The sequence below is a fragment of the Myotis brandtii genome, unplaced genomic scaffold (genome assembly GCF_000412655.1).
Source record: "Myotis brandtii unplaced genomic scaffold, ASM41265v1 scaffold248, whole genome shotgun sequence".
NCBI classification, from domain to species: domain Eukaryota; kingdom Metazoa; phylum Chordata; class Mammalia; order Chiroptera; family Vespertilionidae; genus Myotis; species Myotis brandtii.
This window is the reverse complement of record NW_005359397.1, coordinates 1,110,851-1,133,549: the sequence shown is the minus strand read 5'-3', so window position 1 is coordinate 1,133,549 and position 22,699 is coordinate 1,110,851. Positions and strand designations below refer to the sequence as shown.

At 56.3% G+C, this 22,699-nt stretch overlaps 1 protein-coding gene across 1 annotated transcript in view; it reads right to left on the bottom strand.

Annotated features, from left to right (window-relative positions):
* LOC102246441 (CUGBP Elav-like family member 4) overlaps window positions 1-22,399 on the bottom strand; it is a 159,209-nt gene extending 136,810 nt beyond the window's left edge. Inside the window, exon 1 of the mRNA XM_014540585.1 lies at window positions 22,376-22,399. Within this exon, the coding sequence (XP_014396071.1) occupies window positions 22,376-22,399 (24 nt within the window). The remainder of the gene's footprint in view (window positions 1-22,375) is intronic.
* Window positions 22,400-22,699: the final 300 nt, after the last annotated feature.

Below are 22,699 nucleotides of genomic sequence, written 5' to 3'. Positions count from 1 at the left end.
CACCATGGAAATTCACCTCTCCTTCAGGGCCACATGGTCTGACCAAAGGCCCCAATTATGTCCCTTCCTGACCTCTCCTCTGTCCACTCCACATAGAGCAGAAACGCAGAATATAACCATGTAATTCGGGAAGGTGAGCAGCCCCAGTGCCCAGCTCTGCTGGTGGTAATTACTGCTGGATACACAAACCAGAGGGGAACTCTGTCGAAAATCTTATCACTATGCTGTGCGGAGTTTCCACTTTGGTCAAGTGTGGGCAGGTCTGATTCACATGGTGTCGTGAACCCTGAGCACTCGGCCCGGCCCACTCTGGGCGGCTCTGCTCTTTCCTCCTCGGGACCACCAGCCCTCTGAGCTCCAAGGGCAGTTCCAGCTCTTCCCCCACCACAATCTCTTTGAGTCACAGAATTTTCAAAGCGAAAGAGATGTTGAAGACCATCGACCCCAACGCTGGGAAGAGCAGCAAAAGGTGGGTTCTGCTCGACTCCTCTGGGTGGCTCTTGGCCTCTCTTACATTTTCCTCATTTCCAAAACTGAATGTGGGATAACATATATTCTACCTGTCTCATAGGGTTTCTGTGAGGATAAAAAAAATTGCAAAGCACCCCTCAAACAGGAAGAAGGTCATTTGAGAGAAGTAATGGCCGTAGAGATTCAGTAGCTTGCCCAAGGCACACAGCTTCTCCCATCATTGAGAGGCGCCTGCTTTAGTGAGCACCAGGCCTGAGCAAAGGGTAGGTGCACTTGACAATTCCTTCTGGAAGGCTCTGCTGGCTTTTCATGCTAACCTTATGTCTAGCATAGAGCTGGTGCACGAAGAGCAGAGGGGAGGGTGGAGGGGACCTGCTGGATCCTTTGACAGGGGTCTGGCAGTGAGCTCCTGGGGTGCAGGGCCCCGTTGTCCCCCAGCGCGGGCACTGTCCTATTCCTTTCATTGCCTCAGCCCCTAGTGCAGAGCTAGCACCGGGAGGGGCTCAGTCAATGTGATGGAACATATAGGCTAATTGCTAATCAATATTGGTTTTACTTTCCTGTGTGTGAGCACATGGGTTTACAAATAAATTGCACCTTTAAGTGATGAAGCTGCATTTCTTTACAATGATCCCAGAAGTATCTCCATGGTTGAAACTCAAGAGAGATGTACTGGGGAGGGGGTTAGTCCCTCCGGAATGTTCTTCTTGGGGAACCTCAGCCACTCTGTGAATCAGGAGAACAGGCCGGGGAGAAGGGGCCAGGCTGAGGTCCGTGACCTCAGAGAAACCTCCTACCCGGGCCCCTGCCTCTGAGCTGCCTGGAGTTGGAATGGGGGCCAAGCCTGAGAAGGATTCACTGAATCCTGGGAGACGCTGGAGCCCCCATCCCACCCTTCCTGGGGGGGAGGAGTCAGGGAGAGGGACCTTGGGGTAACCACTGGTCAGACGCCCAAGGAGCTGCCTCAGGGTGCGGTCCAGGTGGAGAGGTGGCCAAGGCCTGGAACAAGTAGGTAGGTTCCACCCCTGCTGGTCAGGAAGTCAGTGGGCCATCCTCTCCCTGAGGGTGGAGCTGGGGTAGGGGCGACAATGAAACCCTCAGGCACCAACAATAGAGGACTCTGGGGAAGACAGGGGTCCATCCTATATGGGGAAGGTCCCTACAGGATGGTTTTAAGGATAAATAGAGCAACAGTCCTGCTGGGGTTCTGGCCCACCTGTTCCTCCTCTCGAACCCCTGGGCCTGAGGCATGGCGGGTTTACAGTAAGGATTCCGGGGCCGAATCAGCTCTGTGGTGGCACAGGGTCCCCAGGAGGGGCGTCCTCTGTGACTCAGGGCTTCTTGCAGCTGCACCTCAGGCTCATGTGAGCCATCTGCTCCTCTGACCCAGAATCACAGTGACCCAGCAGCCTGCCCCTGCCAGGAGGAGAGGGAAGGGCTTGGGGTGGGTGAGTGCGCGGGCAGACTGAAGGCATCCAAGCCCTGCCCTTGCTAAAAGAGGCTGCTGGAGTGAGGGGACAATGGCCCTCAGATGGGGAGCTGCCCAGATAATTCCAGGCCAGCCCCCATTGCCGTCCAGCCCCAGTCACCTGCTGGGAGCAGAGTGAGAGACTGTGTGGCCTCACAGTTAGGGATGCATGCCCTGTGGATGGAGGTCAAAATCCTGGCTCCATCCTCACTGGCCACGTGACTCTGGGCAGCTGCTTCACCTCTGGGCACCTCAGTTTCCTTACCAATAAAAGGGATGAGGGCACCTCGCCCCCGGGGCTATTAGGAGTGAATGGAGAGTGAGTGTGCCAGCTGAGCATGAGGAAGGCTGCAGGGACAGGAACCCTCAGGGAAGGCTTGTGTGGGAGGTGGGACTCCAGCTGGAAGGCGAGAGGGAAGTGCCTGGAGCTGTGTGAGCGAGGTGTGGGGGAGGGGCAGTGCTGGAAGCACTGGGGGTGCTATGTCCCCCACCCCTGCCCCACGCCCTGGGCCCAGGTGAAGATGATCTGGAGATGTTCTGTCCAGCAGGACGGGGGTGGGGGGGTGGCGTGCAGGGTCCCCAGCTCCTGGAAGAGAGCAGGGACAATGCTGTTCCCTGAACATGAGGGCTGGGCCTGCCTAGTGGTATAATTGCTTCAGCCAACAGGTAGGAGCTTCTTGAACCCCATGCAGGGAACTTCCTGAGCACAAACCGCCAGCCAGGTGCACCCACCACTGACCATGAAAAGTGCTCTCCAGCGCCCGCATTGACCCAGGCTCCCATCTCCCAGGGCTCTGCCCCCCTCTATCTCAACCTCTGGAGGCCTGTGAGGGACCAAAGGTCCCGCCTCTCCCCAGTGAGAGCCCCATGCCCTGCCCTTTGCCCAGTTCTGCTCCTACAAGTAAGGACATGGTTTGAACCCAGGATACCCCAAGTCTCCTTAGCCAAGGTCCCCCTCCCCAAACTCACCCTTTTCTTCTTTCTTTTTTTTTTTAAAATGATTGGATGTGCGTTTAAAAAAATAATTCTAAATTGATTTGAGAGAGGGAGAGAGAGAGAGAGAGAGAAGGGGAAGAAGGGAGAGGAAGAGAATGAGAGAGAGAAACATCGACTGGCTGCCTCCTATGTGCCCCACACTGGGGAATCAAAGCAGGAACCGAACCTGCGACCTCTTGGTGCACAGGATGACACTCAACCACTGAGCCACACTAGCCAGGGCTCTTTTCTCACCATCTGATCCAAGTGTAGAATCTGCTGGATCTTTGGTCCTGATCCTCCTACCTCTAACCCCATCTTCTCCCTCCTAGCTCTCTCAGGCCTACCCTCATTCTACGAAGAGCTCCCCAGCCTGAGCCGGGGTGGGGGCAGGGATCTCCCTGGGTCCCCAGTTTGTAGAGGTGGGAACTAAGTTCAGAGGACTGAGCAGGAAGTGTAACGGGCAAGGCTGTCACCAGAGCTCAGGCCTCCACTCCCAGGCCGAAGCTCTCCGCTCTGCCCACCTTCTTTTCTTCCCTGGGCTCTGGCTGGCCAGCCTCCGGGGCTTCTTAAATACAGGGCCTCATCACAGGGCCCACACAAAGCGTTCGTCTCTAACCACGTCAGCACATCCACCTCTGCCTGTGATGGAGGAGGCAGCCCCTGGAGCCCGACCCGAATGTTCCTGCTCTGATTAACGGCCACCCCCTGCTCTCCATTGTGTCATGTGTGTGAGTCATGTCTCCCCAGCCAGACAGTGGCCTGGCCGCCCGCCGCCATGGCCACGCACTCCCTTCTCCAGAGTCCCCATAGCCTCAGCGCACAGTGGGGACCCAGGGGGACATACTGACCGATAAGTGGCTTGGAGACTCAGGTGTGAGCATGACTGAGGCCGACCTCTGCTCTGTCTGTAGAGAAAGGGGCTCAGGGAGCAAATGAACCCTCAGTCCACCCTGGGACCGTCATGTGCAGCCTATGCAATGTGAGCCGTGAGACGCCTGATGTGAAGTTAAGCCTTCCACAGTCAGCGTGGATGAGCATGGCCTCATTCTCTCCGGGAAGGCAATCCTCACACCCCCTCCGGTCCCCCACGCCGGCGTCTTTTTAGAAAGTGGCAGAGTGTGAGCAAACACGGAGAAAAGATATTCCTGGGTCCTCGCCTTGGGGAATTCTCACTTTCAAAAGCCAGTCCTTCGCATCTAACTCCAAGCCCTCTGCTGCAGAAATGCCATTCAGTTGCCACGCTGTGGGAAACAAATTGCTACCATGAGACAGATGGGGAAACTGAGTTTAGGGGGCAGGGGATGTCCCCAAGACCCCAGACAAGGTTCGGGCCTGAGCAGCATCCCTTTGTCCATCTGTGAGTGAAGCGGGTGGGGAGGGAAGGCAGCCGCCCGCCGCTGGGATGGCCAGGCAGTGGCAAACCTGGTGGCCCATCAGGAAAAACCCCCACCTTTTCCCTGCTCCGCCTGGGCGGCCTGTGAAACAAGCACAATATTTACCAGGAGAAAAAATAAGCTTCTTGGTCCCCAAAGCCCCCTTCACTCACTCCTGTACTTTTGATTCCAAGCCCCTGCCCTTAGTAAGTGCACGACGCACAGGAAGTCATCCCTGGAGGGCCAGGAGTGAGTGAGGCGAGACTGAGGCCTGGAGGAGGGAGCCGCTGTACCTGAAGAAAGGGAGAAAGAATGTGTGCCTTATGCATGGGGGGTGGCGAGTGCGAGTGTGAGTGTGTGACTGTGCGTGGGCGTGCGCGTGAGCGTGAGCGAGAGCCTTGTGTCTGGGGATGCTGCCTTTGACAACTGCCCTGGTTACACTCATCCCACAATGACGCCTGCCATGAAGCCTGCCATGTTTTGCCATGGAAACCGTCCAGAGACCACCCCCGCACCTGATTTTCTCAATGGACAGCTTCCTAAGTCATCCCTTGCTTTATTCTCCAGAGGAAATGACCCACAAGGGCTCCCGCTCCTCCCAGCTTCTGCCATGAGCACTGCCCTGGCCTCTCCTCGGCAATTCACAGGTGGCCCAGTGCCCATCCTGCTGCCTCGTGTTCCCCAGCTGCTTTCTCTGCCACTCCATAGGGCTGGGGAGGCTGCAGGAGCGGCGGTGCACCCAGGAAATACCCTGCTACAGTGCTGGGAGCTCCAGAAGGCGAGCGGGGGTGGTGGGGGGGAGGCTGAGGCAGCAGACACGGTGGGGAGGGTGGCGGGGGCTCCTGGCTCATCCAGGGCTGATTGGGCTGGGAGGAGCTTTCTGTGCAATAAACGAGGCTTCGGCTAGGAGTCCTCAGGTCTCCTGTGGTACTGACTCGGGGCTGGCTTTCACAGGGAAGGGAGTCCCTCTGGGGTCAGAATGGGGTGGGAAGGCTGCCTGGAGGAGGTGGGGCTGAAGGCAGGTCTGCAGGTGAGTTAAGAGACGTTGTTGGAGAAAGATGGGCTGAGTCTGGCACCCTTGGTCTCCTTCCTGGCAGAGAGCCGGGTGGCTGCCTCCTTACTCTCCCTGCATGGCTGGCACAAGCTTCCCTAGACCGGTGGTCTCATCTTCCTCCACGCCCCAACCCCAGGGGCAAACCCAGGGATGGGCAGTTGGGTGAAGCAGCGGAGGTGCCCAAAGTCCCAGTAAGAACCATGGCCTTGGGCTCCCGAGGCCACCGCTCTCCCGCATCCCCACTCACCATGGGAGAGGGGAGGGGGGCTGCCTGCCCTACCTTCTCCTTGTCTCCACTACAACTTTCAGGAGCTTCAAGGAGACTGGCCATGGCCAAGACGCACACAGATCTCTCCCTGGGGTCCATCATGCTACCTCTCCTGGCCCCAAACAAGTGTGGATCCCTGGCCAGATGCCAGATTGGCTGTATGTCATGTCCACCTCTGTGAACATGGCTGGAGGGGTGGAAGGCACGCTGGCAGTTACAAACAGAGGCCCCTGGAGTTGGCACAGGACACGGCTCCTGCCCTGGGGCAAATGCGGTCCCGTCTCTGGCTCTGGGCCTGACCCCCCAATAGCAGAGGATGGCACCTCAGCTCCCAGCTGGAGCTACCCCCAGGCACAGGTCCTCACCTGGCTGCCAGGCCACCTCTTCTTCCCACTCCTGAATCCAGCTCCCTGGCTCTCCCACGGGAGAGCTGTGATGCATGCTACCAGGCAGCCACCCCGACCGCCACTTTCAGTGTCCCCAGAAGAGGGGAGTGGACAGAGAACCGAGCAGGAGATGGACTACCTGGGACATCTGTCCTCTGTCTGCCACAGACACTCAGGTGATGAGGAGAAGTCTGCCTTTCTAGACCCCAGCTCTGGTCCTGGGGTTTGGTGGTGGGTTGGTGAGCTGGGCGGGCCCAGGGGCTAGAGGAAGGCAGACTGTCTAGTGACAGAGCCTGAAAGAGGGCCTCACTGGTGATCACAGGGGCCGAGTCGTGGGAGAGCCCTGGAGGAAGCCGCATTAGCCCACAAAGCCCAAAGCAAATGCAGAACAGTGAGAGGGACCATGGCCTTTTCTGATTGGGCCGAGCAAGGGCGGGCTTGATGGTTTCTAGGGCGCCCTCCTCCTTCCTCCTTCAGAGAAGCCTGGACCTCCCAGCTCAGGCCGTGGAGGAAGGGGGTTCCAGGGTGTGGAGGCCTGGGGGGAGGGCAGCCTCAGGGGGTCCCGTTTCCTTAGGACTCTCATCAGGACACGTGGGAACACTTCACCAGGCCACACTGTGTCGCCGCCCTGTGCGGTTTGCTGCACATTAAATTCATTATTTTACCAGGTCAATGGCTCTGACAGATATTCATTTGTGGGAGATGAGCACGGCTGTTTCTTTAATCCCCGTGGATTACTTGGCTCTGCCAGAAAGCAAAGTGATACTAGCAACTTGAAGAGACTTTAATCCCAATCACTCCAGACTGTTTACAAGGAGGGTGAGAACCCTGCCCGAGTGGAGCCCAGTGCCACCTCCCAACCTCTCCCAGCCTTTCCCGCTCTGCCTCCCAGAGGCTGGGCCCTGGCAGGCTGGCAGCAGCAGGGACACGGACAGACATACAGACAGGGAAGCTGGGGCCCTGGGAGTAGCTGAGTCCCAGCGGCTAGTGCACATCCTGGCGGAAGCCTGGGGAAGACCCTGGTCAAGACGCTGGTCTCGCCTCCTCAGCCCAAATGGCTGTGCAGGATCACGGGCCAGGGAGGAAGGCAGGGTCCCGGGGTGGCATCCTGAACACATTATGTCTCTTTAAAGGTCTCAGTAGCCGAGGTGGGAAAGAGCACAGGGCAGAGGGGATTTCTTCCCCTCTTCAGTGGCAGACTCCCCATTAACTCCCCAAACCCACCCCTCCCAGGGCCACATGGGATCTGCTCTGTGGCTGGCACATGACCTTCATGGATCAGCTCATGTCCCCAGCTGGGCCCCTCTAGGGAGCTGGGTGCCTCCCACAGTCGCTCCCCCTTTGAAGAGAAGCTGACCTGGGCCTGACCTTGGAGGCGTCCAGGGGATGTTCCATCTCCTGCTCAGTTCTCTGTCCACCCCCCGCTTCTCCCTCCCTATAGCTCCTCTCCTGCCGGTGGCTCACTCCCTGTGCAGACATCACTCTCTTAGCTGGGCCTTCGAGGGTCTCCTGCCTTCTCAAGGCCCCAGTGACCAGCTCCAGCTGCCATTCTTGAGCCCTTCTTCAGCTCTGGGCATCTCCTCTTCATGTTGCTGCCCCCCAGGCACTGAAGGGAGAGCAGAGAGAAGAGGACCCCAGACCCGTCCTACAGGGGAGTCATGTGACAAAGACCTGCTGTGCAGTGCCTTGCCTTTCTCCCGGGCTCCCAACACATGCACAGACACACCCTACTCGGCCTCACTTCCACTGGGGAAAATGTCCAGTGTGTGTGTGTGTGTGTGTGTGTGTGCGCGCGCGCGCCTGCGCGCGCTCTCGCATGTCTGTGTGCACCTGTTGTATGTGTGGCTTCATCTACCTGTGAGGGTGTCCATCCATGTTCTGGGGGCAGTGGCTACCTGTCCAGTGCACAAGTAATTAATTGGTGGGTGATAAAGCAATTAGCCCCAGAGCTTTCGAAAATAATGAATGAGGGTCCTGTAGATGTCAATATTTGAAAATACTAATTTAAGGCCTATTAGCTGAAACAAATTTTAATTAAACAGGGAATAATCAGGGTGATGAGAGGAAAATAAAAGCTCGGGCCGGTAGCCGAGTCTTGGTGAATGCAGAGTGAGGGGAGGTGAGACGGTGTGGATCTGGAGCTGGGGCCTGGCCAGTCGCTGCTTGGATCCTGAGCCAGCCTGGGCAGGGGAAGGGTAAACAAGGTGATGTCACATTCCTGAGCTGGGTCAGTCTCCTGACCGGGAGAGAGAAAGGAGGGCCTAGGGCTGTTCCCGGGCAGACTCCTGACTGTGAGGAAGGAGATGGGGGAAGCAGCTAAGCAGAGGGTTTTCTCTGTGAGTGCATTGGTGGGGCGTGGCTGTGTTTCCCAGGGTGCGTAGGAGGTGTCACCCACAGTAGCTGGGACAGTGCTCACATCCAAAGGAGCTTGGCAGACTCCAGCCCAGCTGATGGACACAAAGCCTTCGGCAGGACTCGTTTTTGTTTTCCCAGACAGAGTCGTCTAATTCCCTAAAGTCTCCACTTTGCATAAAGTTTAATCTGCCCTCCAAGGAAGACCTGCTGTCAGCGGGGTTATGTGGGACAGAGGACCGGGCCACATGGGTGGTGATCCCCTGAGTATCTGCTGGAAATGCTACTCCCAACCCTGCGTCGGGAACCTCAGCCCCTGACAGTACGTTTTCTTAGGGAGCACATGCATTCACGTTCCCACTCCCACCTCTGATCATCCTTCTCTCGGGAGGACAGTACCATGAGGGTGTGTGCGTGTGTGTGCCAGTGTGCCTGCAGTTGTGTGCCTGTGTGTCTGTGTCCACATGCATCTATCCGTATATTTGAGCAAATAGATCTGTGTGTCTTTGTGTGTCTACATGCATGTTTGAATGTGTCTGTGTACATCTGCTGTGTGTGTATGTTGGGGTCCTGGAATTTCCAAGCAGGCGGTGCCACCCCACAGGACCGCTCTCCGCTCTCTTCCTAGGACCAGCTCTAGCAGGCAGAGCCAGGACCCCAGCTCACACCACTGCCCAGGGCAGCTCCAGCAGGCAGGCAGGCAGGAACTTCCGCTCACACCTCTTTGTTCCGTTGTTTATTTATAACCCACCGCATTCCGCAAACGATGGAGGTGGAGATCTCGGTTAGCCTGGGGCTCCCCTCTGGCATCCTCTAAGGCTCACTTCAGGAACCCAGAACGACCTCATCTGCTTTTTAGACTGAACTCTGTTGAAGACACCACACTGGGGCACATCCTCCCCCCCTGCCATCTGAATCAGCACCCACCTGCAGCTCCTGCTTCCCACTTAGGTTCCAGCATTGCTGCTCAGCCCCTCTGTCTCCCAACTCTAAACCCCAAAGCCCAGGCCAGCTGGTTCCTCCCAAGAACGTGCTCTCCCATGGGGCACCTCCTCCTCCAGCATCTCCCTCCAGGACCGTGGCCTTTAGGCCCACTGCCCTCTGGCCACGCCTCACAGGAGGTGGACTTTGGCTCTGCACCCTGCTCCCAGCCACCTGGCCTCAGCTTCAGCTTGCCCTGTGGGCAGACACCACATGGCCTCCTGCCCAGGCCTCTGCCCTCCCGCCTTTGCATCCCAGCACGGGGCTGGGGACCCCATGCATTCAGTCAATGCTGCTGGAATTGAAAGTTGCATAATAACCTGGGGCCCCTTGGAAACTTTTCATCTCAACACGGAGACTGATTAAATAGCAACAAAAATAAATTATGTATACACAGGGCTGTAAAAGCACCCAGAGACGGCAGACTTGGGGTCTGTGCCTCATATAAATGCAAATACTGTAATAGCATTGCAGTGGGTCCCCACTGCCGCCCCGCGCACACCTGGGGCGGGGAGGCTCGGAGCCAGGGAGGATGGTGTATATTACAGCAGACAACAAGCTCGAACCCGCTGCGGCTTTAAATAACACCCAGAGCCAGACTCAGACCCCCACCTGGTGCAGGAACTGACCCCGGACTGACGCTATGGTTTAGGGCCTAGTTTGCACACAAAAGGCTACAGAAGCAGTTTGTACATCTAGAGTCTGCTGGCAGGTGGGGAGGGTCCCAGAACGGGCAGGTGAGGTGATAGGAGAAGCACTGAGCAGGGAGTGTCTCCTGGTCTTGGTCCCCCTAATGGATAGGGAGGGGTGTCAGGCCCCCTCCAGGGGGTGCCCCCCCTGGGATGCCAGGCCCACTGCTCCCCTCTTGGCCCTGACCCCAGGGAGGTGTTTGTTGCCTCTCCTCACCCCCAGGGATCTCACAGGGCCCTCACAGCAGCAGCTCTCACTTGGTCTGAAGGTGGGGGCAGGAGCTTTTTATAACTGCAGGTGTCTCGGGATAAAGCCCGCCCCCGCCACCACCACACACACCCATACCCTCCATGGCCTGCTTCCTCCCTCAACCCTGGCTCTGGGGACACATCCCTGGGCTTGGTAGATGAGGCCTGTGCCGCTGGGTGTGGCCGGGGTTCTGGGAGGAGTAAAGAAAGGAGAAGGCTTCATGAGTGAGCTGTGCGCCTGGACCCCCTCGTGCTCGGCCTAGGACAGCTCTCCCCACTGTACCTTATTCATCACCTGCTCACTCTTTGGCATACAGTGGGCACCAGGTGAAAGGTTGCCAATTCATTCATTAAAAAGCCATTATGCTTCTTTTCCTGAAAGGCTATTGTCTTCTTACTTTCTGTTGTTCTGTTATGTAGCCTCTCTCTCTCCCCCTTAAGTTATGTGAAACCTCTGTAAACCTCACAATAAGCTTAAAGTATCAAGCTCCCTGGCGGGTGAGCGGAGCACTCTGTGCCTTTCTAAGTGCAGTCTTATTAATTCTCTCACCTCAACCTCCCAACACATCGCAGACTGTCCGGGCAGGTCCCATCATGCCCAATGTACAGATGGGGAAACTGAGGTCCCAGGAGGCGGCTTGTGCATGCTCGCATAATTAGGCCTCCTGAGTCCTAGGCTTCTGTTCTGCGGAAAAGCTGCCCCACCTTAGTCATGTAATTTTCCACTTTCTGCAAGGAATGAGGGCATAAAAGGTCCCATCTATTGCTGTGTCCAGGCCAGGAGGCAAGGAGGCTGGGAGACCAGGCAGGTTGCCTTGAGTCCCATCTGGTCTTCTCTTTGGGTCCACGCCCCCACCGGTCCCCCACCTTCAGCTCACAGTGGCTGAGGAACAGTCAGCTCTGTAGGACACTGGCCCTCAGTGGACACCACCTTCTCGTCTGAGCATCTCATCTCAGATGGGGGGCTGTTGTGAGGGTCACCGGACAGTGTGTGGACGCAGCCTCCAGCATCCCCCTGACTGGTCCCATCCCAGGAGAGCCTCCCCGTCCCCTGCACACCCCATTTAGGCCCAGAGTGGGGAGCTGGGAGGTGGGTGGGGAAAAGGGTGTTTGTTCTTCTGCAACTTATCTGAAAAGTCCAAATTAGAGAAACAAGAGAACAAATAAGAGAAATAATGGCAGGCCACCCCATCCTCCAACTTTATAAACAACAGCAAACCAAGGGCAGCGAGGGCTGCCTGCGATGCTGGCCAAGGAGACCGGCGCAGGGGGCCGGACGAGCTGTAAGATGCTACGTTCGGAATGGAAAGTGCAGGAGAAGACAGCGCTCTCACTCACAGGGTTTGGTAAAAATGTCTGCACAGAGTGTCTCCATGGTCAGTGTCACATGAGAATGAGGGGCCACTTACACGTGATGCTTTAGGGTTAGCGGCATTATTCAGGGCGGGGACCTGGGCGGCTCCTGGAACGCCCTTGGAGGACTGCCTGCTTATGGGGCATCCCCACCTTCATGAGCCCCCCACGGAGAGACCGGCTCTGCTGCCGCTGAGACACGGCCAGAGCCTCCCACGCACTGCTTCAGGCCTCCCCATCATTCTCCTGTTATAGGAAGTCTTTTTGGATCAGCCTCCTGCCTCTAATGCATTTCTTACTATGTCCTCTCAGCACCTTCAGAGTCTCCATAGTTTATGTTCTTTTGATTTGCTCTTGGTTTGCAGTGAGCTTGCACGTAGTGCCAAGAGCCTTTCCAATACCCGGCTCCCGTCCCAGTCCTGTGAGATACAACACAGGGATTCTATTGCCACACACACATCTTCCAATACTTTTTAAAACCAGGTAACAGAGTGGGTGAGTGGGTGAGTGCCTGCTGGAGGTGAGGAGAGATGTAGGGTGTGGATGGGATGCATGGGGGCGGGGTGCCACTCCCCTACATTTCCATGGTCAGTGTTTCCTGAGCTCATCTCTCCCTAAGAAGCAGCTGTGCTCACAGGAATCCGAGAGCCAGAGGGGCTTGAGGGATTATCAGGTCCAGCCTCTTCTTGCCATTGGTCAGGGTGGGGAACCTTTTTTCTGCCAAGGGCCATTTGGATATTTATAACATCATTCACTTAATATAATTAAGTTAATAGAAATTTATGTTGCTATGAAAAAAGCTACTAGATCTATCGAATATTGAGTCCCACCTGACAAGTTGCCTTGTCAGGGCCAGACCAAACGATTTTGAGGGCCTTAGATGGCCCATGGGCCGGATATCCCCGCGCTCCTAAATACGCAAAGAGAGTAAGGGTCTCCCTAGGGAAGGAGCCACTCCAGGCCACCTGCATGGGACAAGACCTAGACACGGTGTGGCCTGTGTCCCGTGCCCTGATCTTGCCAACACAAAGTAGCGATCGGTGCTCTCTCTTCCGTGGGGGCCATGTTTCTACTGCCCTGGCCCCAGATGAGACGGAGCGCTGCCTGAGGCCGGGATCACACCAGCCGCTCTGCCCACGGCCCTCGCGTGTCCAGGGGAGCACAGAGCACACAGTTGGCAACTAACAGTGCTATGAACGTCAGAGCCATTTTTGCTCAAACCTTTGGTCTTGGAAATGATCTTACAAAGCCATGTTATGGCCACAATGATCATCGTCTAGGAAACATCTAGGAAGCACCGGCCATCCCTGGAATGGGCCGCCTGGCAATGGGAGTTTCCTGCTGAAAGGTGGGTGCAAGCAACGACTGGGTGACCACTTATGCGAAGTGCCGGGGAGAGGATTCCAAGGGTGGGTATGAGGGAGGGCCCATGATTTCTCAGTTTCCTTCTCTCCCTAAGGCTTTCTGATTCTGTCACTCTGAGGATGAAAGGCGAGACGGAGCCCTGGACTGTGGCTTGCTTTGTAGAAAGCAGTCTGAGGCGGGTCAGCTCCCTCGGGATTTGAAATGCCCGTGAGAGGCAGAGTTTGGACGGTTTTACAGGGAGAAACCCGAGTTGAGCGCTCATTACATGTAAGGCGCTCTTTAGTGTGCCGGGTGCCGAGGGTAAGACAGAGGAAACCAGGCCTGGTGTCTGGCTTCCCTGAGCTTAGAGTTTTGTTGGGGAGCAGGGCAGCTGCACATAAACTGAGACAAACCATAACAAGTAAATTAATAACACGAGAGTTGACTAAGGCTTCGGATAAACAGCGAAGTGATGTTGGAAGGCCACACGCTATTAGCTGCCCCCTGACGGGGACAGACAGCACGGCCGTGGGCTGCTCTGAGGAGAAGGGAGCACCCACTTCCGGCTGCAGGTCTCGTGGAAGCTCTGGAGGCTGGTTTCGGGAATTGGCGGTCTATGAACTGCAGTTGTGACCACCGGGACTGGGCTTCCAAGGACCATCCAAGAGAACCCCCCAGTGGTCAGAAGCCCAGCGTCACTCCCGCGATTCATCGGAGAAGGGGGTGCCATTGCCCATCATCTTCACTGGGGGAGGGGAAGGCTTCTGTGGCTACTGTCCCCAAGGGCAGAACAGGCTTTGCCAAATCTCTCCCTGCCCTTCCCTCCAGCTGGTCTGTTGATATCAGGAGGCCACAGCTGCAATCAACACCTACGGCCACCAGCCTGTCCCAGTGGAGAAGAGATGCTGGTCCCTGTACCCAATTCTGCATGTCTCCCCAATGCCTGTTTTGGGGGGTAGCTTCTTAAGCCCACTCTTGAGCACCCCTACCCTGCCCCACCTGAAGCCCAGAGCAGGAAAAACGGGCACCTTATTCCTTCGCCGTTTCTTGTCTTCCCTGGGGAGGTGGCAGCTTGTGTCGGTGGCAGTGAGGATGCAGATTTTTGGACCACTTCCTCCAAAACTCCGGGGTCAACAGGGGGGAAACTCCAGGGGGATGTGGGGAGGGTCCACAGCAGGCCCTGCCCTACCTTAATGGTTCCCACCTCTCCCAGCCCTGGTTGGGCTTCCCTTGGGCCCACTCTGGGAGCTGGGGTTGGGGGGCGGTGCTGCCCCTCAACATATTCCACAATTTAGGACTCAGACCTTCAGCATCCTGGCTGCCTGTGAACAAACCCCCTTTGAGCTGATCTGAGACGATGGGAATTGCTCCAGCTGAACTATCCCCGGGAGAAGAAGGTGACATGCAGAGGCCACTTGGACTGCATAGCTCGAAGGAGGCTGGGGCCTGGTAGGCACCCCCTCTCTCCGGTCGCCGCAGCTCCCGATCGCCTCTTGTCTGGTCTCAGCTCCCTGGGCCACTGAGTCTTTCTCTCTTAGGAAGAGCTCCCACCCTTAGTTTTCCTTGCAGAGCTGAGATAACTTACAGCTTTTGAACTTAACAAATGATCAAGCTCTTCTCAGCTCCGGATCCCAGCAACACCCCCTTGCCTGGGAACTTTCTCTGCGATGACTCATCACTCAGGTGCCCCCTGAGCCCCATCCTTACTGTACACATACCAAGTCCCATCGCCCATGGGGTTCCCAGCCAGAGCCTTTGGTTCAGCCTCAATGGTGGCCACCCTGGTTCCCCACCCGCTAGTCCATCTTAGTGTGTCTTCCCGAGGGGCAGAACCCAGGGGACCCCAATCTTCCAGGCAGAGCCCCGCCTCCACCTCAAGAGAGCCTGCGGGAGGGGAGAAACTAGTGGGTGTGAGGAAACAGAACCGGAGGGGAAGGGAATGGTGTGCTAGGTCACAGAGTGGAGGGGCGGCGGGCAGGTGGGGTGCTCCGGGAGCCCCAGGCTACAGCCCACTTGCCTCTCTCTCCCCTGTCCCCTGGGCTGGGGCAGGTGGGAGGTCTGAGCTGGAGGCAGCAGGAGTGACTTCACATCTTTGTTGCTAGCGCTGCTCGGCTGAAAATAGTCCTCTCCTGGGCAAGCCGTCTCCGGGTGTGAAAAGCTCGCTCCCAGGGAGCGGCAAGAACCAGCAGCGAGAAAGACGAACCACAGGCCTTTGCCAGCTTAGCTGAAGAACACAGGCATCGCCTCAACCCCGCTGACCGCTAACTGTTTAAGACGCGGGAACCACAGACGCACCCGGCCCAGCTCAGCGCAAATGAAATGCTCCCACGTTCAGAGCCCCATCTGTACCACCTCATTTCCCGAGGTCTTCCTGCCGCCGGCACTGCGCTAAAAGTTGCACACCTTGTAGCATCTAATCCCCCAGCCACTCTGGACGCAGGTGGTCAGCACCCTCAGTTTATAGATGTGGAAACGGAGGCTCAGAGAAGTTACTTAGGCTTCCTGAGGTCACACCGCAAGTAAGTGAGGTCTGGAGCCAGGGCTATTTGACCCCGGCCCTTGAGGGGAACGTTCTCTTATCCCCATTGTATCGCTGGGCCATCCAGCAGGTCCCCAGCAAACACTTCAGGCTATAAAGGGTCTCCAGTTCTCATCCCTTACCTCCCAGGCTGCTGCCTGCTTCCTCCTCGGGACAGGGATATGAGAAATCTTGTTCCTGGTGCCCCTTAGGGCGGCAATTTTCAACCGGTGTGCTGCAAGAATTTTTAAAACATGCAATACCTGACTGACTAAAAGGGGCACTGACCTCTTTTCCCTTAGAATCTAAGGCTTAGATCATCAACAATAGCCAGCCCGTGTGAATGAATCAAAATTACACCATTTTTTTTTGTCAGATCGGCAAAAGATATATTTTTTGGTGTGCTGCAGAATTTTAGTAATTAGTTTATGTGTGCCATGGATGAAAAAGGTTGAGAATGGCTGCCTTAGGAGATGGTTAGAAAGGGAGGCACCCACCTGCAGCTTGGGGAGAGTTTCTGGGCTAGAAAGAGCAGGCACTTCCCCTCTCTGCCCAGGGGCCAGGCATCTAAGTGTCTGTGTCAGCGTGATCGCCGGTCACTTTGTCTATTCCCAGCACGATCCCCAACCTTCATTTCCACCCTAAAGTACACCAGATAATTAAGTCTCTCTCAGGCCTCCTCAGTATAATGCAGATTAATTTATTATTTAAATCTGAATAGGATATTAGCTCATTGTCTTAATAGTTCTGATAAATGCTTGGGGGGCATGGGATGGAAATCCTCCCACATGCCCCCTCCCCAGGCAGCACAGAAAGACCCCACAGGCCTGGGGAGCAGCTGGTGGAGTGTGTGCATGCCGTGGGGGTGGGGGTCTGCGCTGGGGACCCCAGGGTGCACAGGTGGGGGTGAGCACGTGTGCTCCCTGCAGGTCCTAGAACTGGCTCTCTCAGGGCGGACCCCAGCTCCTGCCCAGGAAAGACAGAAGGGGGAGGAGGGGAAAGCAGAACAGAGAGCAATTTCTCAAGCTGGAGGCTTGGGGAGTCGGGGGAGGCCCTCCTCCCTCCTTTCAGGATGGGGCGAGGGCTCTGGGGCCAATTTCTGAGTGTCAACAGACATGACTGTGGTCTGAGAGCTGTGAACATCTCGGCACCTGTCTGCCCTTCTCAGAAATGGTTTGGCATGAAGACATCCTCACCAAATGATCCAGTGAAGGCTTTCAGTGGAGTTGGTGTGGGAAAGGTCCCATGGAAACTAGGGGCATGGGGTGCAAACTGTCTTGGCTTTGCCAATGCTCTGTCTCCCGCACCCCCCCCCCAATCATATGTCCCAGGGAACCACCTCCTCCCCCATAAACGATCTCTGGGGAGGACCCTCAGGTAGGCTTCAGGGCTTGTCCTTGCTGCTTCTGTCTCCCACAGAGATATCCTCTCCACCCCCTGATCTCCACAGGCAGCAGCAGGGATGATAAGACCCTGATATCCAGAGGAGGGCACTGGCCGGGAGGGAGCTGTGGACCTTCCCATTAAGCACCTCTGCTGTGTCCCCTGAGTTTGGTATGTTGAAGTGCTAACCCCCAATGTGATGGTACTAGGCAGTGGGACCTTTGGGGGGTGATCAGCTTTAGATGAGGTGAGGGGGGCGCCCATCATGGGGTTAGTGTCCTATCAGAAGAGGAAGAGACCAGAGCTCCATCCCTCTCCACCGTGTGAGGGCACATGAGAAGGCAGCTATCTGCAGCCAGGAAGTGGGCTCTCACCAGCACCAGAACCTGCCAGCACCTTGATATTGGACTTTCCAGCCTCCAGAACCATGAACAATCAATGTCTTTTGTTGAAGACATTGGTGGTATTTCATTGTGGCAGTTTGAGCTAAGAGCCTCGAGAGAGAGAGCGGCCCAAGTGCAGAGCACGGTGGTCACAGAACAGTGATGTGACTGGCGTCCAGGTGCCTGTGTTACCCACTGACACGCGGACTGAGTGTCCATGGTGGGGTGCTTGGCAAGGTGGGCGGGGCGCAGAGAGGGCTGCCATGTCTATGCTGAGGGCACAGGTGGAGTAGAAGGCGTGTCTTTACAGATAAATGTAGCTCAGGCAGTTGCCCTGACGGACGAGGAAACTGAGGCCAGAGAGATCAGGGCTGGTGGGGGGAGTGGCAGCCTACCTCTCGATGCCCTGTGCCTCCACCAAGCTTGAAGCTCCCCCGGCTGCACCCTAACTTGGGAATGATTGCTTTAGGGTCATGTTTGCCCTGGTGCCCCCTCTCCCCAAGTCTGGAGTCGAGCAGGAGCCCTTGGCACAGAAGGTATTGGATCCAGCCAGGAAAATATATGGGACACGTCATGTGGCTGTGGTTTCTTCACACCATCCAGTCATACAGCTGGCAATTAATTTCCCCTATAAATGAAACACCTTTCATATCACTTTATCTGGAGAGCTTGAATTGACAGCAGCGGGTGTAATTTATACATACTTTTTACCCATCTGTTAGCATTCAGGCTTCAGGCTGCCTGCGTTTTTTTTCTTCAATTCTCTCCCCAAATTGAAAGGATTAGGTTAGGATTAGGTGAGTGTTTTAACCAGATATTCACAAAGATGGATGGCGGTGTTTCCAGACGGCCAATGCCCAGGGGAGGCCCTCGCACGATGGTGGCCAGGTGGGGCTCAGTGATCTGGGAAATTGCCTCCACCTGAGAGCCCAGCAGCCCCTGCTGCTAGGAGCTGAGGCTCTTGAGAGCCTGAGGGACTCTCCAGGCCCGCCCTTCATTTTACAGGTGAGAAAACTGAGGCTCGGAGAAGCAAAGGGACGTGTGCAAGGTTGAGCAGCTGGCAGGAGGCACAGCCAGAACGGAACCGGGGTCTGGATGCAGGGAGCACTGGCGGAGAACAGCTCGTTTTACCTTGAGGAGCAGAGGGGGCATAGACGGGACCTGGAGGCAGGGTTTCCAAAACTCAGAGCAGGACCATGTTAGGGCAATTTCCGGAGGCCTTTTTTCTAATTGTGCATGTAACTGTGTGTGTGTGTGTGTGTGTGTACACATGTGCATGTGTGTATAATAACTGGGAGCCCAAAGGGCTGACCACTCCCCCCTGCACATCCACAGCCCTGCAATGGTGTCCCGTTGGCCTGTCTCTTCTGGTGTCCTGGGCTCTCTTCTCTCAAGGGGTCTTTCCTTCCCAGCCTTACAGGGCCCTGGGGGCTGGCCATGCTGGACTCCTTGGGGACCTCCACACCTGCATGGCCATCTTCATAGGCTCCTTCAGGAAGCTTTCCCCCACCGCACCCCCATCCCCCCAAACCCTGAAGCTCCCATGTCGGGGTGCAAACAAAGCCTTTCGGGCAGGTCTGGGAAGCAGGGTTCAGGCAGAATCATGTCATTTCTGCTCTGGGCTGGGGGGCCAGGGAAGGGGTAGGTCCATCTTTGCATGTCACTAGGGAACTCTCTGTTCCCAAGACCCCTGCATCTTAAGCACAGTGGCCCATTCATTCATACATTCCTTCAGCCACCATGTATTAAATGCCTGCTGTGTGTAAGACCCTGCCTCAGGTGCCCGGGATGGAGAGATGAACACGACAGGGCCTGCCTTCAGAGGTCACGAGCAGACCACTGGCCTTGGGAATGGCCCCTTCTGCCACTCAAGGTGTCAGTGGCCACCACCTCCTTCATTACCTCCTTCTGCCTCGGCTGCGCCCTAGAGCTGTTTGCAGTGTGCGTCTGTCTGGAGAGACTCAGTGTGATAGTTTTGCATTAATGCAGGGGCCTGCGGAGATTTGGCCATTAAATGTTACATTAGACCCAAGGTGTCCTGTACAGGCTCCCGGTGGAGTTTTCCAGGCAGCCTTGGCTGGGGGGCCTTGCGAGGGGGAACGTGCTGGAACTAACAACCAGGTGCAGAGGAGGGAGCTGGGCTGGCGCTCCCCGCGGAGCTCCCAGGACATCCTAGAGAACCGGGAGGAAGGGCAGGCGTGCCCTTGCCTCCCGTGCAGCCCCGGCAGGCCCTGCTGGCCATGGCTGGGCGCTCAGTTCGTCCCGGACCCAGCGGGACAGTAACCAAGCTCGCCTCACAGCTAAGGAGCATTCCTCCTCCTCAGACCAGATGTCTGTTTTAGCTCCAGAAACACAGTCACGGGAGTGACGAGAGAGACAGAGGGGAAGCTGGTTTCCCTCCACGGAGGAGGCGAGACCCTCGGGGATAATTAGTGAACTGGCACTGGCTTCATTTAAAACACAACTAACTGCTTCCTATGGGGCAGGTGGTCTCTGCCCTGAGAGGCCAGGAGGGGAGAGATGCATGTTGGCTGAAGTCATCTGGTCTTCCTGTCGACCTCCGAACTACCCAGCCACCTAATCACCTGCCTCACCCACCTCCCCACCTGCCTCACTCACCTAATCTCCTACCTCAACCCCTCTCAATACCCACCTGCCCAAAGTATCCTCCAAGGACCCTGGGTGGATCGAGCAGACTCTCTGAGCCTTGGTTTCTCTGTTGCAAGTAGAGATAAGACCTGCCCGCCCCCCATCTCCTCCTGAACTTATTGGAAGGATCTGATGTACATGCCTGAAGATGATGTGTAAAGTGGTACACGGAGTGCAAATAATACCAGAAGGGGTATATTGTTACTGTCGTCACCATCACTGCCACACTGCTCATAGCTGAGCCCTTTCTGACTGGAGCCATTTCCCGACTTTCCCTCCCTTGGACCAGCTACTCCGAACATCACGGGAGGAAGGGCTGGGGTTTGTTTTTAAAGATCTCCTCCCAGATCCTGGAGGAAGCTCCAGCCGCCCAGCCCAGTCCCCTCCCTCTTTTCCTGCTGTTTCAGACACTTTAGGCAGAGCTGGCTCCTCCTTCCTCCCAGCGGCAGGGGGAGAGAGGAGCCGGGGAGGGGCAGGGGCAGGCCTGTGGGGGCTGTGAGAGCATTAGGGGCCTGCTGGTTGCAGGGCAACCACAGGCAGATGCCGGATGTGTTTGTGTTTCCAACGTTAGAGCTTCAGAACCAGAAAAAACAAACTGGGAGCTTCAAGACCAGGAAGCTAATTGTTCGGATGGGAAGATATTATTTACAATAATGGGGCAATTAGGAAGGAGTGGCTAGCAGTAGCCAGGGTGGCTTGGCTGGTCACCCTGCACAGATGATGGGCAGCCAGGGGGCCAGACTACCTGCCTTGTAGTCACCCGCTATCTCACAAGGTCACTCTCTTTGCGGGAAGGTGCCCATCCAACAGAAGAGGACACCTATGAACCCCGGGGTTTCAGGGGTGACAGCCAGTTCACCCCTATCCACCACTAGACATGTGGCCCTGGGGATCCTGCTATTCTTCCCCCTCAGCCCCCTCCCTGGGAAGCCCTCCTGACTATTGCAACTTGCACCCATCCTCCCTCCTGAACCCCCTGAACCCCGAGTCTGCACTGCAGAGAGACCCTTGACCGCACAGCACCCTCTGTCTGGGGCTTTTCCTTGGTGGGCCTCCCCCCCACTCCCCTTGCCAGGCCCAGGGTTGGACATGCTGCTGGCCCCGCCTGAGTGAGGAAGGGAGAATGAATTACACAGGGGCTTTGGGAAAATGAGTGGAAGGGGAGGAGGAAGGAAAGATAAAAATTACCAGCCGCAGTTCAGTTAAGAAACAAATAAAAACAGGAGTAACGTGGCCTGTATGCTCCCTCTCCTCTCCCCCCCCCTTCATCTGCCCACTCACTGGGTCTTGTCATAAAGATGGAAGTTGAGAATCCACACACAACATGAACCAAACTCTTAGATCTCAGATTGATTTTGGCTAGTCATTTGAGAATACTTAAAAACTGCAGATCTCAGAAAAATAATCATCTTCCCTTTGAAGCAGAAAGTGGCCCATTTGCAAATTAATGGCTGGGTGGGCCCAGGCCCCTCCAGGAAGGGAGAAGGGATGGCCCCGCCAGGATCTGAGGAGGGCGGGAGCATGGGGCGGGGGGTGATGGTCATCACAGGGCCAGCTGCTGCTGAGTGAGGCTTGACCCAAACCAAACGGTGAGCTGTGAGAGGCTCCGCTCTGACTCTGGGGAGAAGGAAACAAGACAGGGGCGGCTTTCAGTCCACAGGGTGTGTTCCTAAATAGCAGGAAAGAGATTGTGCTGTGCTTCTCTGGACATTTGTTAGAAGTGGCTGGGCAGCCAGTAGCACAGACGGCTGGAGAGCAGTGGGAGCCATGTGCCCGGGGAATGGAGGCAACATGAATCTCACACTGGTCCAAGGAGCATCGGGCAGGGCTCCCTAATCTCCCCCCTCTGCTCTGCACAATGCCCGCTACCAACTCCGCTGCCTTCTCTGTCCCTGATGCACTGGGCTAGTTTATACCCATGGTCCTCCTAGGCATGTGCTCAAAACTCCGGCCTGATCCGCAGTCCCCCTGACGTCCACAGCATGCAGGGTCCTCCCCTGTAAAGCACTTGAGTAGCTCTTGTCTTCCCCAATGCGGGCCCCTAAGGGGCGAGAACCTGCTTCTCTAGGACACCCCGTGCCCCGGGGCGGCCTGGTGGGTTGTGAGGCCCCCTCTCCTGTGGATTAGTGCCAGGATGCAGGGCCTCGCAGGGGGCAGAGCCCTCGCCTGTTTCTGCCTCGAGACCTCCTGGGATTTCTTTCCTCTCCTTCCTTTGCTTATAAAAGTGAAGGAAGAAACGACAGGCACCATCGTTCGGTTTGAAAAGTTGATGCAGGAGGCAGGCAGTTCTGGGTTAGCAAGGGGTGGGGTGTCTCCTAAGTGCAGCACAGCCCCGCCCCCCCCCCATCCCCGCATCACTGGAGGTTTGGAGAGAGACTGACCAGCTCCGTCCCTCAAGAAGGGCCAGGCTCCCTGCCTCTGTAGTCATGAGTGTGGGAGAGTGGGGAGCAGAACCCCGAGTTCTTGGCTTCCTCACCCTCACCATGGCAGTCACCGACATGGAGTGTCAGCCTGTTACTGAACACACAAGCTCTGTCTCTTTTGGGTTGGATTCATCCAGCCTTCACCTACCAGATATTTACGGCCCAACACAAACTGCCCAGTGAGACCTCAATTGAACAAATACAGATGTTCCTCGCCTTGTGATGGGGTTCCGTGCAGACACACCCACCATAAGTCAGAATGCACCTAATACACCTAACCCACCGAACCTCACAGCCTAGTCCAGCCTACCTTAAACGTGCTCGGAACACTTTTAAATTAGCCAACAGTTGGGCAAAATCATCTAACACAAAGCCCA